The sequence below is a fragment of the Colias croceus genome, chromosome 2, assembly GCF_905220415.1.
Source record: "Colias croceus chromosome 2, ilColCroc2.1".
Lineage (NCBI taxonomy): Eukaryota > Metazoa > Arthropoda > Insecta > Lepidoptera > Pieridae > Colias > Colias croceus.
Genome location: NC_059538.1, coordinates 11,241,894 through 11,264,508, shown reverse-complemented (window position 1 = coordinate 11,264,508; position 22,615 = coordinate 11,241,894). Strand labels below are relative to the sequence as shown.

Sequence of the window (22,615 nt, the reverse complement as noted above, 5' to 3'; positions counted from 1 at the left end):
AATAAAGTAGATTAAACAAATTTTATAACTCTACATTATAACTAAACTGTACTTACTTAACATAACTTTAACTATATGTATAAACAATTCGAGAATTATTCTTCACCAGGATTCAAATGCAGAGCAAACATGCAAAGAGGTGGAGGATTCAGCGGATAAGAGCGCGGGGGGTGCAGCCGGCGGGGGTGGTGCGGGGAGCGCGGGGGGAGAGGAGATGTCGGCGCTGCCGGTGCCGCGGGCCTTCGCCGACAGTCGCCGCTCGTCCGCCGCCAGCGCTATATCGGCAGCTTCCATGCAGCCGGAAAAGTTAGTGTAAAAATAAAAGCAGTATCAAAAAATTTCATTCCTTGTAAATTAATAGGCTCGAGAATGGTTTTGGTTCACTTGGGGAGAGCAAATAGTTCAGTTAATTATAATAATAATAATATTAGGAAAAACTATGAAAATTTAAACCACTTTAACATGAAGCATTTAAAAAAAATCCTGTGCTTTGCTCTATTATGCTACCAACTTTAAAATCATTAACGTTTCAATGTTATTTTTCAGCATTCCAGATGTAGATGAAGACATAGCTAAGTTAATTAGTACTAATCCAGAACCAGCTTATTACTTGGAGGTGGAGAAACGGGACCGCAGCAAAACGAGTTCCGCGTCACCCCAAGATCGCCTTTCGCTTTCAAACTTATCTTCCTGTGATACTAGCTCTTGCAGAAATCTACTTAGGCCGGATGGAGATCGCGGAAGCACAACATATAATAGCAGTAGTCTTACAATACCTAACCTAGTCGTGTCAGACGATAGTGATAAAAGATCGTTAATACAGGGAGAAACTTATGAATCGGACCAATTGACTATTATAGACATCGACAAACCGTATACGGATGAAGTTCACTTTCACGAGTTGAGCGAGAGAGCGGCGCCAACTAGTGGCGACTGCACACCTGAGAGGAAGCTTTCTAGTGTAGACTTGGAGATGGATGCGACCAGCTCTGAAGGGTCCAACATTAGCGATGACTTTAGTTTAATATCAGAAATTATCGACAGTAAACCAGAAGATATAGAAGAGGGTGGGATCGGACATATCGATTCGCCAGAAGTATCAGAAACGACGTATATGAATTCAGAAACTTTACACGGAGAGTCAATCATGGATGATATCAGTTCAATGCTAGGACAAGATGTACTCATGGCTATGATGGGCAAGAATGGAGAAAATGAAACATATACAGATGATACTACCTTATTCACATCAGACACAGTATCAGACATACCTATGGATAGTCGGAATCCGAGCATCGAGAAAACTTGTGAATCGAAACATAGATACATATCGAAAATTAAAAAGCCAATAGATGCAGATGTAGAAAAATTTGGGTTTGAGAATAAAGTGTTTTACCTCGAAAATGCGGCTAAGGCAGAAGAACAAGTAAAATACTGCAGTTTAGCACAATTCGAAGAGGGCAGTGACATAGCTAGGAAGTCTTTTCGGAAGCACATGAGAAAAAGCGTAAAGAAACGCGTCGTAGATGAAAGTGGAGTAAAACACCTACTACCAAAGTCGACTACAGAAGAAGTGCTTAAACCCGAATCACCACAACCTCAAGATTCACCAAAACCCAAAAGTTTAGAGGTAAAAAATACTGAAAACAAAGGGATACCAGCATTTCCGCAAGTCAGTGTTGTAGTAGAACCTCCATCGCCGTCTCACAGTGAAGATAGGAAGAGTATAAGGAGTACAAGTCGAATGGCATCAGTATTGAGTGATATATTTGATCACGGAACAGACACTCTGAGCGTTCACTCGCCAGAACCAAGCATAATAAGCGCAAGGGAACGTCGTCAGTCCGATAACCCAAAGCTTCTAGGATCCGATTCGGAATATGGGCAGTTTTTGAGTTGCTCTCCAGCTGCAACTAGACGTATATCTTGCGGGAGCCTCTTTAAACCTGGTGAACCAGATAAGTAAGTAATCTATAATTCTTTATTTCCAAAAAAAATCCTGTTATTATTTATTACTCTTAGATACTTTCTAAATAAGAACAATCGATTTTTTTTGGTTTTATGATGCTAATATTCGTTTACCATTATTTGTTTATTAAAGTTTTATTTTTATTTAAAGCAGGCTTTCAACATCCGTATCATCAATATGGGGGGAGAGCGGTACATTCAGCGGTTGCCCAACAACCAAGTCAGATTCGAGTGAAAGGGCTAGAAAACTCCCGATTATAAACCCACTAGTCCAATTACCAGCTTGGCCGCATGTCACTCAAGGGTTCATAAGCCAATGTCTTCTGGCAAATGCTGACGCTCTATGCGCTGCTGTCAGTCCTTTGATGGATCCTGATGAAACGCTGCTAGAAGGCTTTTATGAACGAGCAGTAATGAATAACTACTTTGGAATTGGTATCGATGCAAAGATCACGCTCGACTTTCATAATAAGAGAGAGGAACATCCGGAAAAGTGCAGGTCACGGGCTAGAAACTATATGTGGTACGGTGTTTTGGGATCGAAGGAGTGGGTGAATAGAACGTATAGGTAAGAAATGTAGAATAATATTTTATACTCTGTAACTTAATAATGTTAAAAGGAAAAGCAACAAAAATATGTATATTATATTGAAGAAACAAGAAGAACCTTTCCGAATCTTTTTAATTTTAGACCACATTAAAAAAAATGTTAATAAGTTCGTATTGCTTATTTGCATAATATGGCTGTTAGAATTAACTTATAATCTATAATCATTCCTTTCAGACATTTGGGTCAGCGTGTTCAACTAGAGTGCGACGGACAGCGCATACCACTCCCAGAGTTACAAGGCATCGTGGTGCTGAATATTCCCTCTTTCATGGGAGGAACCAATTTCTGGGGCGGCACGAGGGGCGATGACTTGTTCTTGGCGCCATCTTTTGATGATCGTGTGCTTGAAGTAAGTATGATATGAATTATAGATCGATAATAATATCGATTTTATACCTACTTGAAATTCTAGAGCATCAAAGACATATTCTGCCATTTCAATTATTAGAAAGTTGTACGATATTAGAATGGCTTTCAATGACTCGCGAAACTCGCGTCAGCTTTCTAATCAAGATGTTCTATCAGCATCTTTTAAATTATTATTTTTTTTCACGAAAAATAGTATGTCCAAAATTTTTTTCTGTATTTTAAACCATTTGCCACAATGTTCTATTATGTATGTATGTGTGCCCTTAATCTTTTTTAATTCTTTTACAATATTGGTAATAATTCCCTGTTCATAACATTGCCACAACATCTCCAGGTGGTCGCAGTATTCGGCTCCGCTCAAATGGCCGCGTCCCGCCTGATCAACCTTCAGAAGCACCGCATAGCGCAATGCCGCGCGGTGCAGATCAACATCCTCGGCGACGAGTGCGTGCCCGTGCAGGTGGACGGCGAGGCGTGGCTGCAGCCGCCCGGTTGTGTGCGCATCATACACAAGAATAGAGCGCAGATGTTGTGCCGCTCGAGGGCGTTGGAGACGAGCTTGCGGTGAGTGGGATTGTGAGGCGGATTCTGAATAGCTTTGTCGGATTGATAGTACCACAACTCGGCGTCATTTCGCGGTGTTATAGGGCGACGTCAGATTAGCGTTCTCACGATATTCTTATCTCAATAAATTATTATGTATGTTTTCGTTTGTTTTTCTACTATGAAAGCACATACATAGCATACATCTAGATAAGTATATGTATGAATAAATAAGAGGTATTTAATCAAATCGATTCTTAAATCATAGAGTGCCTTAATTATTAATTAAATACTCATGTCATCTCGTGTTCATCCTGACACACATTTTATAGAAACTTTAGCGAGTAATTTATGCCGCCATAAAAAATCGTGAATACTTCTACCTATACTAGCTAAACTATAATTGCCCATTTTCATTTATATGACGTGTGTAGCGCATGGGACGAGAAACAGCAGCAGAAAGCGGCAGCGGTGGGTGTCGCGCGTGCGTTACCGCCCGCCGAAGCGGCACAGCTGCTCACACTGCTCGATGACGTCAACACCATTGTTAAACATGTACGTATTTAATGTTGGGTCACAGAATAGTAACTATGTTGAGTGGTGTTTTGTGGGCGGAGGGACGAATTGGTAGACACGAAGTTTATTAAATAATCTTTTAGTATTTTCTTGTGTTGGATTTTACGTGAGTATTTAGAAATTTTAGACTTAGACGGATTTTAAAGCGTAGTCACCGGGAGACTCTCTCCCCGTGACCACGCTCGCTGCAAAGTTTGCGAAGCGTCGGAATAATAATGTGATGAATGAATCGCGATTATAATCCGTTAGTCTTTAAAATCTAGATAATCTTTTTTATTATTTAAATTGATTAATTCATTCAACGGTATACATTATATTTACAGGTGAAGCTAGCGTGCATATCGGATACCGGTTCCGGCGCGGGTCGCACGAGCGGTGCGCTCGCGACCGCTCGTCGCGTCGCAGCTCAAGCGGACGCGCTGCAGGACGCCGACGGGCGCCTGCTGCCCGCGCCGCACCTACGCCGTCTGCTGGCTGCGCTGGTGAGACGCACACACACGCATACATACATACATACATCACACACATAGCATACATCTAGATAAATACATATATGTATTTATGCATGTACATTATTGCATGTACCTCATAAGGTACATGCACAAATCACTCACGCAAACACACGATGACAAAAACACATAGACGCAAAAATGATACACGAACGGAGCAGTGACGCAGTCACGCAACAATGGCACGCACACAGTTACTCAGAGACGTTTATGAAAACGCAGAGCGAGAGACAGAATAATCACATGAATAGATATAAAACAACATACATACGCTTATCGATTGCATACTTTACATCTGGCGAACATGAATAAAATTTGTTTGTAAGAGATTTGCTGCGCGTTAGCAGCATTCATTGCTATGCAGATGACAGTACGTGTGATGCAGTTTATGCCGGCCGAAGCAATATTTCTCGGGATCGCGTCATTGAGTGCCGGAACGATCTTGTGTCCGAAATCGAAACTTCCTTAGATGAAGTCTCGAATTGGGGTCGAATTAACCTGGTCCAATTTAACCCCAATAAGACACAAGTCTGCGCATTTACCGCTAAGAAGAATCCCTTTATCGCGACTCCCATTTTTCAAAGTACTCCCCTAAAAGCCACAGCCAGTATCGGAATTCTTGGTCTCGAAATCACGAGTGATGTGCAGTTCTCTTGTCATCTGGAAGGAAAAGCTAAGTTAGCTTCCCAGAAATTAGGTGTACTCTGTAGAGCGGGGCAGTATTTCACTCCGAGCCATCGCCTTAACCTTTATAAGGCGCAAGTCAGGCCGCATATGGAATACTGCTCCCATCTCTGGGCCGGTGCACCTCAACAGTATCTCCTTCCATTTGACCGAATCCAACGGAGAGCTGTGCGCCTCGTTGGCGAGCCAAGTCTAACCGATCGGCTTGATTCTTTAGCACTGCGTAGAGAAGTCGCCTCCTTGTGCGTCTTCTACCGCATTTATCATGGGGAGTGCTCTGAAGAACTGTTTGGAACACTGCCTGCGGCTGAATTCCACCACCGTACAGCACGTCACAAGCTCAAATTCCATCCATACCATCTGGACAGCTGGCGATCAACAACAGTTCGCTTTAAAAGAAGCTTTTTGCCTCGTGCTACGGAAATTTGGAATCTGTTCCCGCCGGCAGTGTTTCCAATGAGTTACGATTTGGGGACCTTTAAGAAAAGAGCGTACACCCACCTTAAAGGCCGGCAACACACTCGCCATACCCCTGGTATTGTGGGTGCAAGTGGGCGACGATGTTCACTTAACATCAGGTGACCCGTCTGCTCGTTTGCCTGCTATTAACATAAAAAAAAAAAAAAAAAAAGAGCTAAATGTTGTTTGTAAGAGCTTTAAACGGATGTGTGTGCAATTAATTCAAGTCAGACACAATTACTGATGCAATAAAATAGTTGCGTTTCTTTTTTTCCAATCTCCCGCATCTTAGACAAAACTGACAATTCCTTAAAATAACTTATCGGTTCATGACAATAATGAACCAATATCCCACAATATTCAGATCGAGAGCTGCCATGAGTTGCTGGAGAGCGGTGCGGTGGGCAGCGCGGCGGGCGGGCTGCGCGCGCAGCTCGCGCGTTGCACCACGAAAGATGGCCTGGCTTTTATCAATACAGAGGAGGTATGTTTGGTTGTTTCGTACTAATTTGTATGGAAAAGGCAACTTTAAAGCTAAGCTTTAGTCTCGTGCAAAGACAGGGTGATTAACCTTAAGATTTTTTTTTTTGCTAAGTAATGGGGATCTTTGGTAGGATGTCAATCTTGGGAATAGAAATATGTTCGAAATGTTTTTGTCCAGTCTTGCTTTCCACCATAATAGCTTTAACCAGCATAATGTGTGTAGATCTGTGTTATTATTGTGTGCTCGTTGAAATACCAGTTTTGTCTTACACTTTTGTAATCTGAACTCCATGCGAAATATTACATTAATTCTCAAATAGTTTACAAAATTTTTGATACTATTCTCGAATCAGCATTCAGTATTGCTTTACGGAAATAGTGTATTAAATAGCTACATAATAAATTGGACACAAATAAATACTAATTTGGACAATAAATTATTTCCTTGTCACACACGAACATCCCCTACCCAGGCTCCAGAAATCATTCCGACACGGAAACTGTCTTTAGACGGTAGGATAGTTCTTATACTTTGAACACATTAAAAGCTACCCTCACTTATGGACTTTTTAGTTATTGTACTGCATGCAAAATAATATTTTGATTTCGTCATACCAGAATCTGTCTTTGTGTTAAACTCTACATTATTTTTGCAGTTTACTGTTTACATACACTTCAAAGCATCTAATTTGTATGGTACTTATTTTCAGTATTTGTCTCTCCCAACAAATAAAAGAACACTACTAAAAGAAAACTTGTATATTAACTACCCACATTTCAAAGAAATAATAATTTTGATTTGAAGTTTTTTTAATTTGAGTTATTTTTTATACGTTTTAGTTTTTTTCATTCTTACAGTCCCTTAGCTTTACGTTTACCATAGACACGTATCAAAAATCAATATACTCAACACACACAAAACCCCAACACGTCCAACTATAGCGTAGCGTGACCCCGATACACGCCGGCCTGTGACCCCGCCATAACCTCACTTTCATCACCTAGGCACCGAAGAAAGGCTCCCGCTGGCTGCGGAGCCGGCGAAGCGTGTCCGAAGGTGGCGCAGCGTCGGCGCAGACTGCGCAGGTCCGCTCGTGGGGCACCAAGGAGGTGCAAACGTGGCTAGAGACAATAGAGCTAGGTGAATACGCGGACGCGTTCGCGAAACACGACATCACCGGGCGGGAACTGTTGTCTCTGGCCAGGCGGGATCTACGCGATTTGGGCGTCACTAAAGTCGGACATGTAAAGAGGATCCTGCAAGCCGTGAAAGATCTCCAGTGACGACGCCGTGGCCGTTCAGAGGAGAACGGCCACAGGTGAATTGATGATGCACTAGCAACGGATGGTGGTCGAAATTCGATCACGTTGTAACTGTCACCTGTGTTCCGATTCACGTATCGCTATGAAAATATCACATACACGATAAAAGTCTCCATTGGATGATATTAAACAGCTATATACAGTCAATAACGTTTAAAATCATCTTAGAAAACAGTATCATCGCGATGCGTGGATGGAACATTCTTAAATACGTACGAGAAGACCCACTGCGCATTAATATATAGATATACTTTTTGAAATGTCATTTTTTATTCTTCAATCCTACAACGTTGTGATTTAACTCTTAGATTATCGATTTTTAAGCTCAAAGTATTTTATTTCAAGATATTTCGTAGGTTAGGTGATTCTTGACTTGCCACTCGTATCCCGATTAGGCGTTATGTAATGACCAAATTATACCGTTCATATTGTTAATCTCTCTAATTGTAAGTGTCAGTTGAACATTCCTATTCGTTAGTCGATTGATAATTATTGTATAAGTTTGGAACTCGTCGCGCTTTACTTCAAATCATTTGCCTTTCTTACAAACATCGAAAATTTTATCCTAAATACACCTCAGCACTCAACGAATACTCTTCGCTTACGAATTTTTCAATTGCTAGAGCTAGACTCTATTTTTTTTTAAGATCAATAATATCTTTGTATCTTGATGTAGTTACGATTTAAAATTATTGTAACATAAACACAACTCCAGAGAATCAGTCAGTTAAAGCAGTTCGAATGAATTTTTCTCGAAAAAAGGGAACAGAAGGGCGAATTTATTAAAGAATTAATCAGAATGCTTATATTTGCTAACTATATTATAATATCTACTTTACCCCTTTACTCATACAACAATGTCATAATATATACGTCGTATTTACAGCTAGAAATAACCGTGTGTTCACAATTTTTGAGTAATTACTGATCGTTATTTTAAATTTCATAAGAGAGAAATACATGCGATTTCAATGCATTATACTTACTATTAATAATATGTAATTGTTCAAGGGAATAAACATAGTAAATTTACTTTTAAAATTTTGTTGTTTAGTGTTCATAAACGTTGTTAGACACATACATTGTGTATTTAGGAACTTACAACTAAAATATATTGTGATAAAATAATGTGTTGTCTATAGTATCAATTATTTGTAACTTAATATTTTTTAATAATATCTCCGTTTATTATTGTATTATTTGACTTAATCTAAGTGCTGATTTACACAGGGTCAGTAACTGACTACAAATTCGAGGCAAATCAGTGCTGACCCGAAAAAAAACCCTGTGTAAACAGATTTGAAGTCAGTACAGAGGCTTGAAGTCTAAGTAAACAGTTAAAGTCAAAATTCGGCGCCGAAATTCGGCGCCGCGACTGACTTGTCTACTGACCCTGTGTAAATCAGCACTTATATCTGTGATTACTCAAAAATAAAGCATCAACAGTTCATACAGGTGACTTTTTAATGTTTCAAATAATATGTATTTATTGTATTTACAAATTAAAATACTTCTAAATGTTAACTGTGAAACCGTTTTTCCAATGCATGCTTACACCAATTAATAATTGTAATAGATATAATAATATAGCGTTAATTATTTTAATAATTAGACTACAATAACTGTTTAATTGCAATCTCATTTCGTCATATAGCAATAAATCTTTTTAAAAGTAATTTTTGACGAATTCTCTGCATGCGCAATAAAATAAATTTATAAATTTTAATTACTTACTTAATTGAATGTTTAAATATAACAATAGTAGATTTAATAACAAATTCTTGTTTTTGATTTAATAATTAAAGAAAAATTAAAACTGCAATATGATCTTTGTGATAAAATAACCTAAATTCTATTAATCATTGTAGTTACTTTGTAAACTACGAGCAAAGTAAAATGAATAAAAAATTATGTTTACTGTTGTAGCATTTATCGTATCAAACCTTTATCAAACAACACAATTAAAAAACACTAAACCATAGAACCAATCACATAATAATATTTATAGCCTATAGGTATGTATGAAAGGCCCTACTCACGGTTCAACACAACCAACAATCTGCTGAAACAATTTGTTGCAGTCGCGATTGAGCGTTCCAAGGCCCTACTCACGGTTCAACACAACCCACAATCTGCTGACACAATTTGTTGAAGTCGCGATTGAGCGTTCTCTACTCACGATTCATCCAACCCTCAATCTGCTGATACAATTTCATTCCGCGATTGCTTGCCACAACGTGTGCACGTCACGTTGATGCCTGGCCTGATGCTAAACCTCAACGCAATAATACGCATTATTAATGGATATACTAATTTATGAAATATAAGATAATTATCTTTGTAAAGCTTGTATTTTTTCCAATTTTATTGATAGATTTCAAGGGCTATAAAGTATAAACGGCTATAAAATATAAACATCTTCCTCAAATATGTAAAAATGTCTTTCCCGCGTTTATCTCAAAACCGCCATTTTGCGATTACTGCGCAGCGCGATTGAGCCGAGATTGGAGCAATCACAATACTCACGTTTCAACACGCACACAATCTGCTGAGACAATTTGTCGGGTTGCTTCCGCGCCGATCCAATACACAACATGTTGGGTTACGCCCCCAACGTGCCCTCAACTATACTATTCACGACACAATCTGTCAGCTCACTGCAGATTGTGTCAGCAGATTGTTACTGAAATTGAATCGTGAGTAGGCTACTTTCTCTACTCACGATTCATCCAACCCTCAATCTGATGACACAATTTCATTCCGCGATTGCTTGCCACAACGTGTGCACGTCACATTGATGCCTGGCCTGATGCTAAACCTTAACGCATTATTAATGGATATACTAATTTATGAAATATAAGATAGTTAATTTTCTTCAAAGATAATTCTTTGTAAAGCTTGTATTTTTTCCAATTTTATTGATAGATTTCAAGGGCTATAAAGTATAAACGGCTATAAAATATAAACATCTTCCTCAAATATGTAAAAATGTCTTTCCCGCGTTTATCTCAAAACCGCCATTTTGCGATTACTGCGCAGCGCGATTGAGCCGAGATTGGAGCAATCACAATACTCACGTTTCAACACGCACACAATCTGCTGAGACAATTTGTCGGGTTGCTTCCGCGCCGATCCAATTCGCAACATGTTGGGTTACGCCCCCAACGTGCCCTCAACTATACTATTCACGACACAATCTGTCAGCTCACTGCAGATTGTGTCAACAGATTGTTACTGAAATTGAATCGTGAGTAGGCTACTTTATACTCTATAATATGGACCTGCGTAAAGGCCTATTCAGATAGAGCGGTATCCGCTATCGCCGCGGCCGTGGGTAGCGTGAAACATAGCCGTTAAATTGCCGTGTGCCATCGGGATACTACCTACATCGGACTACCGCTCTAATCTGAATAGGCCTAAGTTTACTAGGAAATATTTTTTGTTGCAACCAATAGATATTATTTCATTACAAAGATCGTAATGTCGGGACAATTCAATATAGACTAAAGGAAACGTAGTTAAATATTAAAAGTAGTCCTAGATATATAGACAGATATTCAAATTGTTTAGTAGTAGAATTCTATGCGCAATAGTACGTTCAATTTTATTATTAGATAGTTTACTGTAGGTGTCTTATTCTTGATTCTAAATAAAACAAGCAATCCCAACATCTTATGTCTACGTGACAATTAATATAATAAATACCTAATTAATATAAACTCTCTCTTAACATAAAATGTGATCTCTCGTTTTTTAATATGTAGTTATAAGGTGATCGTGTTGGATCTAGCAGTTTCTGATGTTTATCCAAGTGAAAGACTATTTCAATATTTTATTGTGTAATCTCTTAACTTCGTTTATATATATTTTGTTCTTGTATTTTATATATAATCTGTTTAAATCCACCGCGATCGCCCCCTAAAGGATCTGCCTTATAGGTGTTTTTTATAAATATACCTTTGAGGAGTTATTTCTACTTATACTCGAGACGAATGTACGAGAATCGTATGTCTATACTTTTATTTATATATAGCATTTATATTAGCCTTACAAACTTAACATAACCTAGTCCTTTACTCCGCCGCCAAATGCGGCAATGCCTTAGAACATTTTAGTACTTATATTCGAATGATGAATTATTACTATCTAACATTCTAGAAAAACATAATCTTCGTGAATTGATAGGTAATAAATTAAATATATCGATCTTTTTAATATTCTTTTTTTTAGTTAAGAAATTTGTTTTGTCTATGGTGATAGATTGTGAAGAGACGTCGTGAATGTAAATTGTTAATCGTTTTATGTAATGTTTAAGGTATATTACCTTTAAAATGTATTGTCATCGTATAATTTAAAATAAAATTGTTATACTTTAATTAATTACCTACCTAAGTAGGTAAACATTTGAATAAATTCAATAACAAACTTTATGTATCCAAAGAAGTCTTTCCCATTTTTATTTTTCATTCTATAATTATGTACTTAAATTATTGACGTGTAATTGAAACATTTTCAAGAATTTTTAATATTTTATAAAATATTCATATCAATACGTTATTTAGGTAGGTGTTGTATTCTTAATCAGTGTCATATTCAAATGTGTTTCATTTTATAAAATTGGGAAGTACCTAAAGGAAATATTTCACTGATCGAGCCAGCAATGAAAATAGCAAGAAGCTTCTAAGCAAGAAGCTTATATCTATCCCTTTCACACCAACTTGCCAAGTTAGGTGTGAAAGGGATAAAAAAACATACAGGCGTCATTCAAGGTCATATTTTCTTGTGACAAGTTAATGTTCATAGTGCAATCTCCAGTGTATTAGATATATAAGCTTCTTGGAAAATAGTATCTTGTATGACAAAAGATGACAAAGAAAGAGAATAAGTCACAATCGTGTGATTGTGACTTATTCTCTATTATTTTTCACCATACACATGCAAAAGGTCGCCATTTTTTCTGACAGACTGATATGCGTGAAACGTCATTTTAACAGAACTAAAACATTTATGGAATACCATAGACAATGAAATATTTCCTTTTCTTTTCATTAAATCTATACACTATACCTATGTTAAATGTTAATGTATATAATATAAATCTCATGTACTTTCACTAATGTAAAGACTGATTGTGGTAATTATTTATTTTTGTTCTATTAATGTGTGTTATATAATTTCATTAATCTATTTTTAATTAAGTGCACATGATTGTATTGTTTTGTTATTGTTTCACAATTTTGGTGTTAATTTTGCTCAATATTATTTATAAATTTTAGTTTTAATGGTTTCTTTAGGTTAAGTATTTTTTGTAAATGTTCACTGCAAAAAAAGAAAGCACTGTGTCGATCGCAATATTATTTTTCTTTATTTCGTCGCATCCCTTAAAGTATTTCTTTAGGATTATTAAGTATGTAATAATTATAAGTGTGGAGTAAAAATACGCTTCGATATTTAAGTCTACAATTAATAAATAAAATCAAATTGGTCAAGATTTTAACTTGTCTCATCATTTTGCTAAGTTTTTGTGAATAAAACGTAATGTTTATAGGTGTATTGTTTAATATTACCAGTCTGTCCATGTATTATAAAACTGAAATAATTACCTATGTCAAATTTGTAAGTAATTTCGAATAAATAAAGCTTAAAGCGTATAATTACATCACGTTACATGAAAAACTAATTGAAATAACACCAAAAATTTAAAAAAACAACAAGTGAACAAGATTAGATACAGGTTAAATATCGATACCCAAAACCATAGACAAAATTCTGTGAAAGCATTTACTTTTAATAAACAATACACCTATAACGATTTTTTAATAATTTTTCTACTTATCTTTAGGCTGGTTGCAGAGCTTGACCGACCGTCAGTGCATACCGTCGGTCCTGACGATACGCATCAACAATTGTATGACTATGACACTAATACGCATGACAATACGCGTGCGTATGGTCGGTCTAGCTATGAACGGTTTTATGAATTTCCATACATATGACAAGCGCGACTGACGTACGCACTGATGGTCGGTCAAGCTCTGCAACCAGCCTTACTGTTTGTGTGCGTGCGATCTTGTTGATATTAAATTTTGAATCAGATTATCGTGTATTTTCTCTAATTTATATTTGGGAATTCAATAAATTATACTGTTACTCATTGCTTTGCTTTTTATTTCTCCTATACCTTTTACACTAAGATTATAACGCTGAAGAGTTTATTTTTATGCGGATAAACATGCTGGTCTAAGGCCTTTTTTCTTGACTAAACGATCGTCGGATAAAAATATTAAAAGATACATTAAGCGCGTCACACACGGTGAAGATACTTTAATATTTTATGTTAAGATTCTCTAATATAAAACGTTATAGTATCTTAAGGTATCAGCGTTCTGACCATCATTTTTCTTTTTGTCATTGCGTACTAAGACCCCTAAGAACCGCCATCCTGTTACAAATGACCCGAAACACTGACACAAAATTTTTATTTTATACTAGCGGTCCGCCCTGTTTTCGCCCGTGGTACATGTTTACGTTTTCTCTCCATAAGAACCATCCTCGTACTTCAAGGAATATTATAAAAAAAGAATTAACGAAATCGGTTCAGCCGTTCTCGAGTTATGCGCTTACCAACACATTTTGCGATTCATTTTTATAGTATTTTATATTAGAGAATCTTAAGATAAAATATTATAGTATCTTCACCGTGTGTGACGCGCTTAAGTCAACACCTAATATGGATACAGAATAAAACAAATATTATCTCATAACTGCCTTTATTCTTTCCAACGACTGTCGCTTACCCAACAACTGCATCATTTCCGCTACACCCGGTCCCTCGCTCAGCCCGCTCAAAACGGATCTCAACATTTTCATTAACGCGGGAAACTTTATGCCATTCACCGTAGAAAATTCGCGTAAATTCCCCTTTATTGAAGTTTCATCAAAGTTTTGCAAATCTTCCAAATTCTGTATTAATTTATGAAATAATTGTGTGTCTATTTCTGTTTTATTTTGCGGAAGAATCCATAGAAATGCGAATTTGTTTGATACCAAATCTTCTATCCTTGTTATCCTGGATGTGGCCCATAATAAAACGGTTCTTATATGGTCCTCTGTTATATTCAAATTCTGGTCATAGAACTTTTCCTTTATAAGCCCTTGTAACTTTTCCACTAAGTCTTTAGTAAGGTTTTCGTCACTTAAGCGACGTTTTATTTCCAATCTATTGCATTCTTCGAGTAGATCTGGGTTTAAGCGACTTGGGTGAGAGGATATTTTTTCCGTCTGGAACTGTTCATAAAAATGTGTTAATTATTTTTTTGGTAAAACGCATTTTGAAGTTTAATATATTATACTCTAAAATTTAAATAGATTCATGTTCAACAAAACATTGACGTACTTAACTATGAATCGTAATCGCCCAATAAAATGTCGTCAAGAAATGTCTGAGCCGGGCCGTATAAAACATTAATTGAAATTAACACTTTATTTCGTGGCAGTAACGTTCAATATTATCTATTACCTATCCCTCATTAGAAAACTCTACCTGCATGCGTAGGCAGACTTTTGCTTTGGACTTTGCTCGTCAATGCTATCAAATATATTTTTGTCTTTTGAACTTAACAAATTACAATTTGAAATAACTTTATTAATACTTACTTCAGCAGCTAATTCGTCTATAGTTTTCAGCCTCACTCCTTCCCCGGGCACATGGTCAAACCCACCGCCAGACAATGTTATATAGTTAACTAAAGCAAGGGGATATATACCTGAAAAAAACATATATTTTGATATAGAACGTAATATATTATAAGCATATTAATATAATTGATATTTCATGTATAAACGATATTAAAGTAAAGTAAATTACAATCCACAATAAAATTATAACTACCAACTACGTTACTAACATGTCTGTCTGTTATGGTGAACCAAATTTAGAAGAGATTTGTCAGTTTGAAAGATAAATTTATGCAAGTGAAAAAAGATAATAATATATATTTTTTATTGCCACACGATATTAAACGTGACGTGCACGCAAACGAAGCCGTGAGCAAAAAGCTAGTATAAAATGGCGTGTAGTATCCTTGTGTGAGTGGTCCTTGTTTCTGGAATAAGCACCGAGATATTTTCTGAATGATCAATTTTACTGGGAATTTTTCTGATAGGTTAATGATATAAATATTCAGGTTGTCTTAACGTCCGCGTCGGTGTACTAAGTGTAATTTATTGATTAATTAAAAACATACTTTTTAAATTATGTAGTACTAGCTTACCGCCCCCGGCTTCGCCCGCATTGTCTAAAACCTAATGAATTATATACTAAAACCTTCCTCTTGAATCACTCTATCTATCAAAAAAAACACATCAAACTCCGTTGCGTGTTTTTAAAGATTTAAGGGACATAGGAACAGAGAAAACGACTTTGTTTTATACTATGTAGTGATTAAGTAGCACTACTAGAAAGATAACGACAACTTTTGTAAAAAATAGGTTCATGACAAAATCACGAGCAACTTAAAAATAAGCAAAAACTCAAAATTTACCTTTCTTCTTATAATCTTCAACTCTAACATCACTCTGTCGCTTGCTAAGTTTGGTTCCATCCGCATTTACAATGAGCGGCAAGTGACCGAATTGCGGCGGAGTCCAACCGAATGCTCTGTATAAAAACATGGAATTCAGAATTGCAATTGAAAAAAAAATCGGCTTCTGATTCTTTATTTTTCAGATAAATTTGTCAGTCAAGCGATTTTAAGGGTCTGAAAATTTCAGATTCTGAATTCAGAACACACATATTTCCATACATTTCTAAAGAGCAAACAAACAAAAGTTTTAAGATTATGAATCGTCTTAGTTGTGCTGCTAAATGAATAGTGAGTAATGTATTTTCTTATAATTTTATTTAATTTTATAACCATCTGATGCACAATAACGAAAATCAGATACTGAATTAAGAATCTGAATTCAGATAGGCTTTAAAGTGAGGTCAGTCTAAACAGCCATTAACATGATCTCATTTACTACTGAATAGATTTGGATGAATATGAATAAATAAAACCTTGGAAGAAATAGATCGCCATAACATTATCATACTACAGTTGCCTTCTAAAATCGTGAGTCTCAAGTGAAGTAATGTAAAAAAATGTATTTGAGCAGCCCCATTTATGGACTATAAGTTGCTTTTCTACATACTTTAAAATTTTCAACAATAACAAATAAATACCTATAAATAATAAAACCATACCTATAAATCAACAAATGTTTCGTCGTCGATATCTGCCACTCAACCCCTCGCAGCACATGCGTGATTCCCATCAAGTGATCGTCAACAACATTAGCAAAATGATACGTTGGGAAGCCATCACTCTTCATCAGAACTGGGTCACCTTCGTTCATGGAGACGTCGTACGCTATACCACTGAACACCATATCTTCGAAAGCTTGGCAGTCGGATGACAGCTGGTTTAAAATATATGAGACATGTTTAAAGAAAGAAAAAAATTGAGGCAGGATTTCGTCTTTTTGCCAAATCGGGGCAACGCCTAGTGTTGTGTGTGTACATGTGTTCTTAGTTTTGATCAGAAATAAAGGTTAAAATAACAATTGTTTTTAATTAAGACCTTTCCTTATCCTTACCTCCCTACATTTTAAATGCAGAAGCATAACCATATAATTAACATTAGATATACACACATCAACAGTCTAGGGATATTTTTTATTGTACAAAAAAAATTGTATAATTTGTACAATTTTTTTTTTTGTAAAATAAAAAATACAAATACACATGTATACATATACAATAATTGTACAAATACAAAAACAAATTGTATATAGACTACATAGCATTATCAAAATACATTCAGTGGTTTCCCATAAAAGAGTAATAAACATACATACATCCTCAAACACATTTAGATTATTAGTAGGATAACAAACCTTAAATCTAATACAATAAGGAGTCCCAGCACGCATCTTCTCTTTTATAACATCATCAGAAAGACTCCTACACTTATTATCATATTTAGGTATTCGCTGATGCCTTATAGCATCTCCTTTTAATATATTCAATCTGCGTTCAGTACAAAAGCATTTGTATGCTGAACCATTTTCTAATAGTTTATTTATGTATTCCCTGCAAGTGTAAATCACAGCGTTTAGTAATTTTAAGATTCCAGAATATCAGAACAATATACAAATATGAATTGTAGAATCAGAATAAAAATTACTCTAATACAATTATTAATTTTAATAACATAATATTAGCAAGTTGATCGACATCTATTTAAGCTTCGAAGGTGCAATAGCTTTACATCTACTCTTAAAAATAAAGAAATCTATGCATTTACAAAATTTTGGACAGCCTGTATTAAATTTACGAAAATATCAATACCTTACTTACTGGTATATATGTAAACGCTCACTTTGGACATATGGCCCATATTTACCACCCCTGTGCGGTCCTTCATGGCATTCGATGCCTGACCAGTCCAGGTCATCTATAAGTGCATCTATCGACCCCTCGACTTTACGACTCTGGTCAGTGTCTTCTATTCGTAGTATAAATACTCCGCCTCGGGATTTAGCAAACAAATAATTGTACAAAGCTGTCCTTAAACCACCTAAATGTAAATATCCAGTGGGACTAGGAGCAAATCTAACTCTCGGCACATCGGTTGCAAGGCTCCGTAATAACTTGTTTTTCGATGTAAAAATCACTCGTCTGTATAGATAAGACCACATAGTTTAACTGTATATCCTACGTAGATACAAACACACTTAATACACCTATTTATTTATAATTTAAATAAAATCTAATCCAAAACAAATGGATAACCTTCACAAACGCGATTTAAATTGTTCATCATTTGTCACTGTCAAAATCAGCTGTTCTAATTATTAAGAGCAGAATATTAAAATTAATTTACGATAATTATTCATTTAATAATGATAATAGTCATACTATTTTCAACTCGTTTGTTTAAATTTCTGATATAGATTTGCTATTAAAATATTATAAAATAATAAGTAATTGTTTTATACATATAAGTTCAAAAGCCATAGCTTATGGTCGCCATTTGTAAATTAAAAATATTAAAAAAGAGTCTATGGTTGTTATTTCATTTAGTTCCGATGTCGAAACAATAGCGAATTTGGTGAAAGTTTTAGACAATAATAAAAAAAGTTTTGCAAAAATGGTTTGTAAACATATTTTATGAATGAATTATCATATTATTTTCAATACTCAGCATATAACTTTTCCAATAAGCAAATTTTATTTGACAGCTAAGCATAAAACTAAGGTTATGACATTACTGCGTTTTCTTTTCAGAATAAATTAAAATCATCACAGAGAGATAAAGTGAAAAAATTTGTCGCTTTCACGCAAACAACGGAGAGTACGGCAATATTTTGCCTTTCGCAAAATGATTGGAAATTGGACTTGGCTAGTGACAATTATTTTCAAAATCCAGATGCGTACTACAAAGACTCTTCAAAAGCGTTAGTGGATAGGAAAAAAGTTGAACAGTTATTCAATAAGTACAGAGACCAGCAAGAGAACGATAAAATTACTGTTGACGGTGTTATGAAGTTCCTAGAAGACCTAAATTTAAGTCCTGAGTCAATTTTAATCCTAATTATAGCTTGGAAGTGTAAAGCTGCTGTGCAATGCGAGTTCACGAAAGAGGAATTCACAACAGGGCTTATAGAACTCAGTGTTGATAGTATAGATAAATTAAAAGCGAAATTACCGACACTGGAAACAGAAATTAAAGACCCAAATAAATTTAAAGATTTCTATCACTTTACTTTCAACTATGCGAAAAATCCGGGTCAAAAAGGATTGGAATTAGACATGGCGATAGCTTATTGGAATATTGTGCTCCGTGGGAGATTTAAGTTCCTCGACGCGTGGTGTAAATTTCTCACGGTATGTATGTTTTTAATTTATTTATTTATTTAAAAATGTCACTTGCCATTTATTTATTTAACAGAGTCTATTATCAAAGAGAGAGGATTAACCTACTATAAATGTATATCATAAACTCAAAAGATAAAGACAACTTGCAAATATGATATTGAATGAATATAAACATGCAGATAATGTGGGAATTTAGTTTACATAAAACAATTGATATGTGTAGATAAAGATTGTGCATTATTGTTTGAATTTCCTTTTGAATTATCTTGTATTTGCTCTTTTATACCATATTAGCTGTTCCGCGCGGTTTCACCCCCGTGGCTCCTCTCATGTTGATCATAGCGTGATGATATATAGCCTATAGCCTTCCTCGATACATGAACTATTGAAAACTGAAAGAATTTTTCAAATCGGTCCAGTAGTTCCAGAGATTAGCGCGTTCAATCAAACAAACAAACAAACTCTTCAGCTTTATAATATTAGTATAGATTTATTCATAAAAATATCATATAAATAAATATATAAAATCAATAGAATTTGATGAAATCATTCAATATCTGACTAATATCTATTACATTAGTCATATACAATTTTTTTGAAAAACTAGTACCTATAATATGACAAATAAATTATATAAAAAACATGTGTGGCACTCGGGGACTGCCGCGGTAAAGCTTTTGCATAGCATGCCTTCAAGCCACACCTCCGTGCCCTTTGGAATGGGGAGCGTGAGGTTTTTTTCGTTACGGAATTTCTGGATTCGGTCCCCGCACTCAAGGCCCGCGGTAGAAGCTATGCAATAGCTTAATATTTAATTCTAATGTAAATTAAACAGGAATCAGGTAGGTAATATATTTGAAACAAATAAAAAGAGAAATCTATCAAACTTTTAAATGGTGCTAATTTTTACTGACATCATATGAAATTTCTGTGAATACAATGAGTCATACATGCAACTGTAAAAATATAAAAAGGAAAGATTCAATTGGAAGAAATGAGTTCTTATGATTCAACTCTGAAACTACTTGACCAATCTAAAAGATTCCTTTTTGTTGTCAGTAACAAATCAATCAATAAATTTAATTTAATGTTTTATCTATTATACAAAACTTCTATACTTTGAAATTCAGTTGAAAAATCGGGAAGTTATTCAGGTAAAATCAGGTAGAATTTTGAAATATGACAATTCAGGTAGGTAGTATATTTTTCACTCAATTCTCTTTTACTTACCATAAAAGATATTATCTAAATGTGACTGGTATCCTTAACTCCATAATATAGATATATGCACAAGCACTTTCCCCACCTTACAATAATTTCTGTATTACATATTTTAATGATTGTTGACTCTTTGACCATGAATTACTGTTTTCTTAACAGCAAATTTCCCTTTACTGCATTTATTCTTACATATTTTTTGAAGTGAAACTTCTTTATCGGGGTTGGAAAAAAATTAAGTGTAACATTTTTTCGTTACGCGTGATATTTTTCCGTTACGCGCCATCTTTTTCTTTTCCCTACCACGCGTGATTCGACGTATTTCTGTAAAGTTGCATATAGTAAATTATTTTTTGAAAAATAAGGTCATAAAGAAGTTTCACTTCTTACGTGGATACATGCACTATTTTTTTTTTTTTCAATCTGCATGGGTATGAATAACTAATTGAAAACCCCAATGATCCAATGCTCCAAACATCTAAAAACTATTTTTATATTTTCAGGAGCATCATAAAAGATCTATACCAAAAGACACCTGGAACTTATTATTAGATTTTGCAACACAAATAGACGATGGAATGAGCAATTATGACGCAGAAGGAGCCTGGCCGGTTCTCATTGATGACTTTGTAGAGTGGTGTCAAAAGAATGAACTAACCGCGGATGGGGTCAAAGCTCTAGAGCCGGCGTCTGGCTAGCTGATACTTTACCGACGGCAGAACGAAGCAACGACACACATTACGGAAACTAGAAGAAGCTTAGTCAGGCGTTTCTGTTCATACATTTGTTCGCTATTGTCATGCTTCGTTCTGTACAGTCTCGAGCTATGCACGGTCGAATGGATCGCAATAATCATCGTTTTCGACTTATGTAGCTGACCGTGTAATGTCGATGCTTCCTCTAGCACGAGTTCACAAGAGTGTACATAGCCTCCAACTTTCGTCCGTTAGACAATTGACTAGATCCGATAAATCAGTTCAAATACTTAGCTTGAAGTTTTCGTTTTTCACTTTATATAGTAGGTGATTTTTCGAATTTTTCAAAAGATTTTAATCTCGTTACTGATAGTGTAACTAATCTGTGAAGATTTTAAATTAAGATGTAAATATGTATATATAATAATGATATTAATTTTTCTTTTTTATTACAATTAAAGTTTAGTATTTCCTTCACTTTTTTATTTAACAGTCAGGAGAGTAATGTTGAATGTCTAATTTTTTAATTTGTTGTGATTTCAATTATTTTTAATGCCTAATTTAATTGCCCAAATAGAAATATATTTTTATAACCTGCTTATGTTCAGTGCAATGATAACTTCTTTATTGTCTTTATTGTATGATAACTTAGTAAAAATTCTAAATGACATTTAATAATAATAATAATTGTTAAAATTCATGAGCCTTGTTTTATTCTAAATATTCGTAAAATAATGTTACAATATGAACACATATTAAACAATAGCGACATTTTGTACTAAATTACTGTTTGCTGGTTTTTTGAAGTGTTAATTTTAAAATGTTAACATTATTATAATGTTAGGGGAATCAGCTTTTAGAGTAATATCGAGTTTGGTACTTAGTTAAATGTACAAAAGATAAAATTGATGTATGGAGTATTAATTGAAATAAATTGTTAAATAAAAGACTGGTTGCTTTTTATTTTTATATGGGGAGGGGAGTGAGAAGTTATAATCGGCTTTATTAAATAAGTGTTTACAAAATAAAACCCTTTATTCATAGACAATGATTACTGAATCATATTTTCTCCTTCCTCCTTCTTAAACAATATTTTTTTTGGCATTTTTTAGGCCCCTCCCCCCTATAACACGTGTAATTTTTTGTACCAAATATTTTTTTTAATGTTAAAAAAAAAGTTCGTTTCGAGTTGCTATTTAAACAGAGTAGATGGTTTCCTACGAACGTACAGTGGGCTGCTGTAACGGTTAAAGTACCT

The 22,615-nt window shown here is 35.2% G+C and overlaps 3 protein-coding genes across 4 annotated transcripts in view; 2 read left to right on the top strand and 1 right to left on the bottom strand.

The window, feature by feature from the left end:
- Positions 1–8,729, top strand: part of LOC123704473 (diacylglycerol kinase eta) — a 141,033-nt gene extending 132,304 nt beyond the window's left edge. Inside the window, exons 14-22 of the mRNA XM_045652871.1 lie at positions 110–306; positions 547–1,962; positions 2,120–2,536; positions 2,753–2,927; positions 3,282–3,511; positions 3,925–4,045; positions 4,390–4,548; positions 6,083–6,202; positions 7,207–8,729. Of these exons, the coding sequence (XP_045508827.1) occupies positions 110–306; positions 547–1,962; positions 2,120–2,536; positions 2,753–2,927; positions 3,282–3,511; positions 3,925–4,045; positions 4,390–4,548; positions 6,083–6,202; positions 7,207–7,485 (3,114 nt within the window). The 3' untranslated portion in view covers positions 7,486–8,729. The remainder of the gene's footprint in view (positions 1–109; positions 307–546; positions 1,963–2,119; positions 2,537–2,752; positions 2,928–3,281; positions 3,512–3,924; positions 4,046–4,389; positions 4,549–6,082; positions 6,203–7,206) is intronic.
- A 5,548-nt stretch (positions 8,730–14,277) lies between these two features.
- LOC123704905 (probable glutamate--tRNA ligase, mitochondrial) lies at positions 14,278–18,373 on the bottom strand. Of its 2 annotated transcripts, none has more exons than XM_045653397.1 (6): positions 17,924–18,373; positions 17,461–17,656; positions 16,769–16,983; positions 16,068–16,183; positions 15,181–15,290; positions 14,278–14,817 (listed from the first exon to the last, which is right to left on the bottom strand). In XM_045653397.1, exons 1-6 carry the CDS (start codon positions 18,262–18,264, stop codon positions 14,278–14,280), a joined length of 1,518 nt encoding a protein of 505 aa, XP_045509353.1. In that variant the 5' UTR covers positions 18,265–18,373. The 2 variants fall into 2 exon arrangements, with proteins under 2 accessions (XP_045509353.1, XP_045509357.1); XM_045653401.1 differs by having other exon boundaries at positions 14,278–14,811.
- Positions 18,374–18,615: 242 nt separating this feature from the next.
- Positions 18,616–22,307, top strand: LOC123703868 (DCN1-like protein 1). The gene is made up of 3 exons (XM_045652055.1): positions 18,616–18,719; positions 18,854–19,453; positions 21,166–22,307. Exons 1-3 carry the CDS (start codon positions 18,630–18,632, stop codon positions 21,358–21,360), a joined length of 885 nt encoding a protein of 294 aa, XP_045508011.1. The 5' UTR covers positions 18,616–18,629; the 3' UTR covers positions 21,361–22,307.
- The last annotated feature ends 308 nt before the right edge of the window (positions 22,308–22,615 follow it).

Excerpts from the sequence above, each read along its gene's own strand:
- LOC123704905 (XM_045653397.1), bottom strand. The coding sequence starts at position 18,264 with ATGTGGTCTTATCTATACAGACGAGTGATTTTTACATCGAAAAACAAG. Across the intron at positions 16,184-16,768 it reads AAACATTTGTTGATTTATAG|AGCATTCGGTTGGACTCCGC; the intron begins GTATGGTTTTAT and ends GTTTTTATACAG. Across the intron at positions 15,291-16,067 it reads TGAAGATTATAAGAAGAAAG|GTATATATCCCCTTGCTTTA; the intron begins GTAAATTTTGAG and ends TGTTTTTTTCAG.
- LOC123703868 (XM_045652055.1), top strand. The coding sequence starts at position 18,630 with ATGGTTGTTATTTCATTTAGTTCCGATGTCGAAACAATAGCGAATTTG. Across the intron at positions 18,720-18,853 it reads AAAAAAGTTTTGCAAAAATG|AATAAATTAAAATCATCACA; the intron begins GTTTGTAAACAT and ends TTTTCTTTTCAG. Across the intron at positions 19,454-21,165 it reads CGTGGTGTAAATTTCTCACG|GAGCATCATAAAAGATCTAT; the intron begins GTATGTATGTTT and ends TTATATTTTCAG.